The 9,682-nt window shown below is 53.1% G+C and overlaps 1 protein-coding gene across 9 annotated transcripts in view; it reads left to right on the forward strand.

Moving 5' to 3' along the window:
• LOC113209147 (zinc finger protein 239-like) overlaps positions 1-9,682 on the forward strand; it is a 51,975-nt gene that overhangs the window by 18,134 nt on the left and 24,159 nt on the right. For 5 of the 9 annotated variants that reach the window (XM_052267285.1, XM_052267286.1, XM_052267289.1 and 2 more), the window contains exon 3: positions 3,764-5,984. The exons of the other annotated variants lie outside the window; for them this stretch is intronic. In XM_052267285.1, the coding sequence (XP_052123245.1) occupies positions 3,767-5,200 (1,434 nt within the window). In that variant the 5' untranslated portion in view covers positions 3,764-3,766 and the 3' untranslated portion in view covers positions 5,201-5,984. Of the gene's footprint in view, positions 1-3,763; positions 5,985-9,682 lie in introns of those variants that run through there. 9 annotated transcript variants of the gene reach the window in all.

Here is a 9,682-nt window from a genome sequence, read left to right on the forward strand (position 1 = left end):
TTGTGTGGTGATGCACGGCGATGATGTGTTTATTGATGGAGTAGAATGTCTGAAATCACTCGGGGATGGAGCGGAGCTTCTGCTGCTGCACCTCGGGCGGCCCGGGCGGCGGGAACCAATCGCGGAACAAAGAATGGAATTCGGTGCGGGTTGGGGTGGAAGGGGGATGCAGTGCAGAGGGTTGGTTTAAGGAGGGGCTGCTTGTCATGGCCGGCCGATTAGCGTCATTAATTTCTGCCGCACGGCGACATGAGGCGGCCCGGCTGGCTCATCCTAAAGACGGCGCAGGAACACGGCCCGCGGCGTCGCCGTGTCGCCCAGGCGCAGCGCAGCGGCGGCCAGCCGGGCGTGTTCATTTGTCACCGGCCGGACACTTCCAGGCTGGCTGGAGCAGCCCATTGTGGCTCTCTCTCTCTCTCTCTCTCTCTCTCTCTCTCTCTCTCTCTCTCTCTCTCTCTCTCTCTCTCTCTGTCGCACGCCCGTTTTTCCAGCGAGGGCACATCTGCTACAGAGCCGGCCACAACCTCGGCCGCAGCCACCTGCGCCCTTCTGCACGCACTTACTCATACACATGCACAACATTTTATAAACTCCCAGAAATTTACAGAGTAGACTGTTGTAGACGTTTGTATTTTATAGTATTCTTATTATTTTTCGTTTCATTTACCCTCCGGTTGCACGTTATGTGTTCAGGCGATAAATAACTCGCCCCGTTCCCTATGCTCCTGTTTGTGACAGTGTGGGTGCGCCGCTGGACCACCCCACGGAATGGCGCTCTCTGGCGCTGATTCTCCCCTCAAAACTGGGAGTCATACGCCTCGTGTGTCCTGCCAAGGGACGGCGGCGGCCGCCACGGTGGCGTTGTGTTTCTCCCCAAAAGCATCAGTGGCAGAAAACAAATACGCGAGAGGGGGGGGGGGGCGAGAGAGAGAAAGAGACTGTACGGACGAGATGGAGAGAGAGAGAGAGAGAGAGGAGGGGGATGCTGCAGCAGCCATAAAGCCGTCACCACTGGACCGCTGCACGGGGACGCAAGGACGCAGCGCGCCGTGACGCTGCGATGTGACGCCCGGCCGGGCCGGCACCACCCCATTGTCCAGCAGCAGCAGCGGGCCCAGGGGATTGGGGCGGGGTTAGGGTCAGTGCTGCATCCCTCGGGCTGGACACATCTCTCTGCTGCTGCTGCTGCTGCTGCTGCTGCTGCACCTGGCCTCTCTGGCCGCAGGGTCTTAGAGGCCTAAAGCCCCTAGATGTAGCAGCCGGCGTGCTCTCATCCCATACCCCCGGCAGAGGGCAGAGGACCCCTCTTGTGCCCCCTAGCTTTGAGCGTTACGTACATAAAGCGAAATACTCATCTAGCCTGTGACACTGGTCGACGCGGTGCGGACACGCTAACGGGAACGGGGGATGTAAAAGCGAGCCGTTATTGACAGTTGTTTATCATCTCTCGACATTCGTGGCAATTTTATTCGTTGTTTTTTTACGGGGGGAAGAGGGGCGTGTTAGACACATAATATTCTTTTTCAAAACGCATGTCGCTGCACTGCTACTGCTAGGGGAGAACGAGAGGTGGAATGGAACACAAAAAAGAGAACACACGCACTACAAAAAGTATGTACCTCTAAAAGCACACAGACACATACGGCGCAAACGACATCATTTTCTCGTTCGTCATGCGCGCGCAACGAGGGAAAAATAATCATCGCACCAGGCGAAATTATGGCAACTTTTTTTTTTCTGTGAGGGTGGCAAGAGTGGGTGTGTCCAATGATTTTGTTGGACTATTTTTTGTGCTTTTTTTTCTTTTCTGGGATTGTGGCGATATAAGCTTGATTTAGAGCAGAAACGGGGAAGGCGAGCGCGCGCGGGCGGGGAACGACAAGACCATCCCGACCACCGCCAGCGTGAGGAGGACCATCATCATCCCCCAGCAGCGCGGCCGGCGGTCACGTGGTCACGTGATGGCGATAACGATCTGGAGGAATGTCTTGTCGCGGTGCCGCGCCCGTCCGGCGCGCGTCCGCCCGCGCGCGCATGCCTCATTGCCTGCCCGATGGACATCACTATCTCTCTCTTGTCGCCCTCTTTCCCCTCCTCCCCATGTGCGATACTACCCCCCTGCACATCTTTTTGTCTCTCGTCGTCTCTTTCTCGCCCGCGCTCGCCTGCTTCCACCGCCCACCCCACCCCGAGCACCCTCTCCCTCCTCCTCCCCTCGGTGCGCGCGACTAGAATTTCACCGGCGGCAGCAGGACACGCGTGCGGGGCGAGGGTGCGGCGGTAACCACCCTCCTGCACCCCTATGTCCGTCTTGATCCCCATCCCCTCTCTCTCTCTCTCTCTCTCTCTCTCTCTCTCTCTCTCTCTCTCTCACACACACACACACACACACACACACACAGACGCGATCAATCGCCCGTGGCGAACCTGATGAGCGTCGCCGGTCGCCGCAAAAACACGACCCCCGCGACGCGCAGTCCGCCGGATCAATCATGTCGTACGCGTCCCCTTATCTCCGAGAACAACAAGCCTGCGTCCTGCGTAACTGTGTGTGTGTGTGTGTGTGTGTGTGTGTGTGCGCGCGTGTGTTTTCCTGGTCGTTTCCCTGCTCGCGTGGAAAATGCGTTACTGTAACCTCATTTCCTGCTCAGACCCCGCGTTTTCATCCTACGTGTTGTTGTCGTGTGCTTTTACGTCAATCTTAATCTTCTTTTCCCCATGGACTTTTTTTTTGTACACCCTTATATATGAAAGGAGAAAAACAAACCCCATTATTTCAACTCTTCTTAAACATCATAACAATCAGTCAATAATCGTTATTCGTTCATACTTTTAGTACTACATTAACTGCTTAAAATTTATCTCGAAGTTTATCATAGGTTCTCTAAAAAACTTGTTTTCTGAATTCCAAAGGGGAACCTAAAAACCTTTTAAAGGTGCGACTTGGCACCTTTGATTTTCAAGTGGATCGGTGACGACGCTGATTACTATCGCCGCCTATAAGACGTCAGCGGCAGACGGGCGCAGCGTATCGCGGCGCTTGAAATATGAAGCCGCGAAGCCTCGGCGCCGTGGCGCCTGCCTCAGCGGTGCCCAATAAAACGACGTGCCCGACGTGTCGAGAGCTCGAATAAACAATTTTCCGACGAGAATATGACGTCGGCGTTTTGCATACGGCGCCCTCTGCCCGCGGTGGCGCGCGCGTGGCGGCGCGTGGCGACTTGACACTCCAGCACGCGCCGACCCGCGCCTCATTCTCACCCAGCGCGTAGCGGAGCGCCCGTGAGGCTGCGCGCGACACTGGCAAAAATATACGAGCGCACCGCGGACATTGAGAGCGAAGCAGGGTGTTGGGTGTCGATTTGAATGCGAGAGTTTGCGAAGCCATCGCATTGTCCGTTTGTACAAAGCTCAGCAAGCGAAGTAGGGAAGTTGGAAAAAATGTAATTTTCCGGGAATAAACGTTTTTTTCGGCATTTTTCCGTGAAACTTTTAAATGGAGGGAGGGGGGGGGGGACATCTTGCAGATTCTTCTGATGTTTTTCGTTTTTCCGCCACTTTTCCTGTTCTTATTCGGCATATTCATTACTAAGCGAAGCAAATTGCTCGCCAGTATGGACCCAATGTTAGTCCCTAAGAACACAGGTGCCAGACTTCTTTATAAATATCGTATCGCCCTGTGCTCGCTCGGCGTAGACGGTCAGTTGCTGCAAATTGATGTGTTCCTCGATCCGATCCCTCTAGCCCGATCGTGTTTTTGCAGAACATGGAGCAGCTCTCGGACGACGCGGTGCTGCAGGTGCTGCGGTTCCTGGACGTGCCCTCGCTCTTGACGTGCCGCCTGGTGTGCAGGAGACTCGGGGACCTTGTGCTGCACCCCGATGCGTGGCTGCATCGAGAGGTCGGCGCGGCCCGCAGACCCTGCATGTGTTCGGTGCTGCGCCTGGCGCCGTGTCTCCGACGGTTAGACACGACGTCAGCAAAAATCACTGCGAACAGCTGCCTCCCGGCGGCGTTAGCTTCGACCAGGTGCGCCGTAGCCGAATTGCAACTATGGGTGCATAACGACGTAGAGGCTGGCGTTGCCACTGCGCTGATACTTAGGCAGGCGGGACTTGGCCGGCTGAGGTGCCTTGGAGTCTCGCTTGGAGTAAATATCGAGGAGAGAGTCTCCGCGTCTATGATCTCCATGTTCCTGGCAGCTGTGGCGTCTACGCGTGGCTGGAAAGAGATAGATATAAGTATGATTCGTACAGTTGTCCCAAGTTTTCGAACCACGGCCTCTGTCGCTCTTGGCAGCGCCGTGACGACTCCATCTCTGAAGAATTTCCGGTGTGACCGCATCCCGGGGGCTGAGCCGTTCGTGCTCTTCATGCTGGCCGGGCACGCCGACACTCTCGAGACTGTGGACCTCGGACCGTCCCCGCCCAACATGTTCGCGGCCTCCATTGCGCCCCTTCTGGCCGGCATGGCGCACCTCCGGGAGCTGTCGTGCTGCAACCTCCGCGGACTGGAGGCCCTGACTGGCTGCCAGTCGCTCCGGATCCTGCGCCTCGGCGTCAGCAGACATGAGTATCCTCCGGTCGACCGGGCTGCCTGCGCAGGAGCCGCCAAACTCCTTCGTCACGCCGAGCACCTGCGGAAACTGACGCTCGGCGCTGTCCAAGCTAACGCCGGCGTGGTGGTGGACCTCATCTGCGCCCTGGCCGCGTCCGGACGCTCCCGTCTGGAGTGGCTAACAATTTCAACGATTGTGACCGGTCCCCATGTGCAAGCGCTGATCCGTGCACTCCCTGGGCTGCCGGCCCTGCAGTTTCTGGAGGCTCGTGTGGACGTGAAGCAGGACGTCGACGACCTTGTGCTGGCCATCACCCCCATCACTGCACCCGCCTTGCAGAGAGTTGAACTTGAGCTCGATTTTACAAAAGGCAAGGTGTGCGTTCATGCCTGGTTCCACGGCGACGCGTTCAAGACCCTCATGGAGCGAAACCCCCTTCTCCATTTCATTCTACGAGGCGAGATGTACTGCGGGGACAAGTTTTGTCAGGCATGCGCGAAAGGTTGCCATGCAGCAGTACTACAGGAGAGTAGTCTTTTCTCTAACTATTTCCTGTTCTGCCATGATCCGGAAAAAAAATGTTCTGTTGATCACAGTCTTAAACTCGGTGACGGCTGGGGCCACTGGGTCCATACGGACTGACAAGCCTGTGTTATCTAATAGTTTAATCTTATCTAGTAATTTAATTTCTGTTTCCTTCGATTCAAGTTTTGTTTTCTTTCCCTTTTATACCGGCATAGAAATTAAATTTTGCCTTTAGAATATTTGCAGCAATAAAGGATGAGCTCCTACATTGTGGAGCCATAATCACAAATATCGCCATTGCCCCATCCCCAACACACTGCTCTTCATTTCAAAAACAATAGAGCGTAATCGTTCCTGGCTTCACCGCTAGCTATGCCTAGGATTTTCATTTTCATTTCTGTGAGAGTTCTTCGAAAAATCTGGCATTTATTGAACGCTCAAAATGGCAAATTTCACGTTTTGGACTTTTTCTCTGTAAGTCCCCATATTAAAGGTTAACGGCGCAGGGCATCTTTTTCCCCCATCCTAATAAAATCCAACAAAATTCTATTTATAACCATGGTATGGTTCTGGACGTAGAACACTTTCAGAACTAGCTCGCTAGATATGTAAACACTTTTTTTGTCTAAACAGCCCTCTCTAGTGTGTCTAGTGTTGTAAAAATACAATTTAAAATATTGCAAAATTACAATCAACCTCCAGTAGCGCTAATGCACTTCAATGTGCTTTAGTTGCGGCAATGCTCGTAGAAATGCACAGAAAAGGTGACACATTCCCAACGCATTATATGCGCGTAATCCGCACTAAGTGTGCATTCAATGCTTTGAAGCGCTTTAAAAGCGTAACCAATGTGTCACCTTTTATGTGCATTTTTACGCGCATTGAAGCAATTGAAGAGCGTTCTGCATTGAGTTGATTCTGGGGCTGTATCGACTGCTTGGAATTTATTGCCAATAAAGCAAGAATGGACTGTCATCAATTTACAACAGATTCTGTATATCGAAAATACAAAATATGTTTTCAATACACAAAGATATTTTTCACACAAAATTGCCGACAATATAGCACCTTTGGAGGCCAGTAGCAACTTTGGCACTATTTCATTAACGCCTCTGAAAAGGCATAGATAGCACCTTTGTTTTTCCAGTGTAAACACAAACCCCCTCACCTCCCTCTCGCCCACTCACGTCCCCGTTCATGGTCACCCCGAGGTCACCCCCTCTATTTAGCATTGAAAACACTTTCCACTGGAGAGTCTTTTTTTATTCGTCGCCGTTCTCTAAACAACCGCATCGTTTTCAGTCGAATACCGCTGACGAGGCGTCGTTAATATTGTCGCAGCGCGGGAGAGACGAAGCGGGGCAATGTCGATGGGGGAGGTTCCTAGGGGAGGGGGTCGGGGGATGGTGTGGTGTGGTGTGAAGGCCCTAATCAAAGCGTATATCGAAGTGGAAAGTGCCGCCGCCGGGCCCCTGGTGCCGGTGCCGCCGCGAGAGGGGCGAAATTATTTGAGGTTAAGTATATGGAAAAGGCAGTTTTATTTACACAGCCCGGGCACCCCGCATTCAATATCCCACCGCAGCCAGGGATTTTTTTTCCATCCCTCCCTCTCTCCCTCCCTCCATCTCACCCTCTCATCCACGCAGTACTGCCCCGCCCGCGAGCGGCCAGTAAAAGCAAGCGGAAAAAAAAATAAGGGAAAGAGGGGGGAGGGGGTTACACTGCCAAAAGAAAAGGGCGAGTTTCGTACGCGACAGTTTTTTTTCCTATTTCATTTGTGTCACGAGAGAAAATTACAGATTCATGAGGAAACAGAGGGAGAGAGAGTGAAAGCTATGTAGCGCTCAGAACAAAGTGCAAAGAGAAGCAAGCGAAGGGATGGCCGCTTGCACTGCCTTGCGTCATGCCCGCGGGCTCGCCCTGCCCCGCCACGCCACGCCACGCCACGCCACGCCACTCTCCGCCACTTCCCGCCGCGCGGTGCCTCGCCAGAGCCGTTACCTGCGGAACAAGGCGGATTACTCCGCTTTGAGTTTTAATTGGGAAATCACGACCCAGCTGTTCCTGGCTGGGCTGGCCGCCGCGCCGCCGCTGGCCGCCGCGCGGAGCAAGAGGAAGGTTCTGTTCCGCTTCGCCCTGCCACGCCCCGACCCGCTCCGACCCGCCCCAGGCCGTGCTGCTCCACCGTCAGACCACGGGTAGACCATCCCGACATAGCGCCCCAACCCGCTTCTCCGGGAATATTCAATTTGTGTTTCTCTTTCAATGATTCAGTGTTGCTCAGGAATCCATCTTCGCATACGTTTTACATCGCAAATCTCTCCAATAGCTGCAAAGCTCACGGTGGCAAAGTCGCCATTCTTAATTATTGTAAATTGATTGGCAACTTTTTATATATGATTTGAAAATTACCCAATCAGAAAAAATAACTTCTTGATTTTTAGTTGGTTTCAAGTACTGGGCGATTGTAGTCTATGTACTGATAATTAATTTTGCATTCGATCTAAAGAGCATTGCATTTTCCACGAAGCAAAAGTCTCTCGATGCATAAAAATTTCGATTTTTTTTTCGCGTCGCTGTATCTATCACTCGGTATGGGTCTCGTGACTTTCTCACGAATGTGACGCGCGCGGTCGGTTTGGCGGTCGCTCTCTTGACGGTGTAACAGCGCGGCGCCCTCCTGATCCCGGATCCCCCGGGCTGCCACTCTGAGCTCGGCAAGCCGTCGCCGCGTTAGCCCGGTTATGGCTAATTCATGTACATATTTAGCGCGAGGCGTGACTCATTTTTGGAGCCCACCGCGGCGGTGGCTGCGCGCTGCGGGTGTGTGGCGTGGCGGGGCGGGGCAGAGATCATCCCCCTGGCTGGCTGACGCCGTCGTGGGGAGCGCGAGGGCAAGGGCCGCGGCTCCGCCCGGGTCAGTGCCGCTGGGATCTGCGGGCTGGGTCGGGGACGTTGTGGTGTGGTATGTGTCTCTTCTGCACAGTGCACACCCACACTGTCGCGGCGAGGGTTTTTTTTTTTTTCGGGTTTTACCCCGCTGGATGTTTTTGTTCTGTTCTTTTTTCGGGGGGGGGGGCATGGCATAGACGTCGCGGTGGCAGAGGGGGCTCCTGATGCTGCTGCTGATGCCCCGAGTGGAGCCCGTTTAAAAATGAAAAGTTCCGTATCTTGTTCCCTTTTTGTTCCGAAACAGTCCGTCAAGCTTCGGACTGTTCCGCGGTTAGTCCGTGCGCCGTTCGGACTAGCCCGGTTTCAGCCCTCCATCGGACCGACCAACATCGGGCTTGTCCGGACGGTGTTCCAGAATCCCTTCCTCGCCCGATTTTAGTCCGCTGCGCATCGGACTAAACCCGATAACAGCCCCGGTACGGTCATAAGGTACGGACGAGTCCGAATTGCGTCCACTACCAGACCCAGTTGGGCAGAGCTCCTCTTATTTGACTATCCCTAACGCGAACTTCGAAGCCTAATTTTGTTTAAGTCCCCTTTCAAAGTTAAATTTGGTCAATAACTTGTGATTGAAGACTGAATCTAGTATCGGTGTCTGCCTTTATATTTCTGTATCAGCTCACACCCTTCATTTATAATCAAAAATGAATGTTACAGTCATGCATTATATATGTAGTTTAAAGTTCACTTTATTATTTTTGTTGTAAGATAAATTTTGTTGTATTGTATCGCACTCAAGTAGACATCGTAGAGCGTCCCTTGCCTACATTATTGTCGAAAACCGCATTCGTATACGTCGTTTCGTTCGCCCACTACAGAGCACGACGCTTTGCCTATAGAGCGAGTAGTTGAAGAGGCGGCCCGATGGCATCGTGTCCAAGAAGTCAGCATGGCTCAGTTGGTTAGAGCGTCGGTTAGGAAAGGACAAGTCCGAAGAGCAGGGAATCGAATACTCGTCTTCTCTGCTTTTTCTCGGGCGTCCCTTTAGTGTGAGTCCGAAACGAGTCCGATGTCGCACCAGCCCAGAGCGTCGGACATGTTCCGAAAAGTGGCTTATTTTACGTCTTTTCGGGCTTGTCCGAAAGACGGATTTCGGACTGAGTCCGATGAGGGACATATTCCGGAACTTCTCATTTCTAAACGGGAGGCGGGGCAGTTAGGTTATAAATCAGGGGAGGAAAGATGTTGTCTTGGGGCAGGGCGGGGTGGGTTCGAGTCTACCGGGGGTATTTACCCCGTAGCCTCTCCCTGCGACGGCCTGTGGTTGTCCTTGGCCTTACCCCGCTAGCCACACCTAGTTAGGGACAGCATCCCCCCCTCCTCTTCCTCTTCCCCTCCCATGTTGTGAAGCCCTTCTAGATTTAAAAGTTGTTCTCCGTAGTTCCTCTCCTGGAACAATTTGTTCTGGTGTTTGCTCGTAACGCGGTACAGTGGGTCCTAGGGTTGTAAGGCTAAGTCCCGCATCAGATGGAAAAGTTGTTCTGTTCCGCTAACAAGGAGACTTAGTAAATTCCCGGTTCGGTTCAAACTCGGTATATTTGCTTCTTAGCCATGTAGATGACGAACGCCGGTCGAATTTTGTGCTGAAGTCCACATCCCGGGGTATTTTATAGGAGCGTTTTATGGAAAAAGTTTCGAAATTCGACA

This window comes from Frankliniella occidentalis, unplaced genomic scaffold, assembly GCF_000697945.3.
Source record: "Frankliniella occidentalis isolate FOCC.00 unplaced genomic scaffold, Focc_3.1 Scaffold49, whole genome shotgun sequence".
Taxonomy (NCBI): domain Eukaryota; kingdom Metazoa; phylum Arthropoda; class Insecta; order Thysanoptera; family Thripidae; genus Frankliniella; species Frankliniella occidentalis.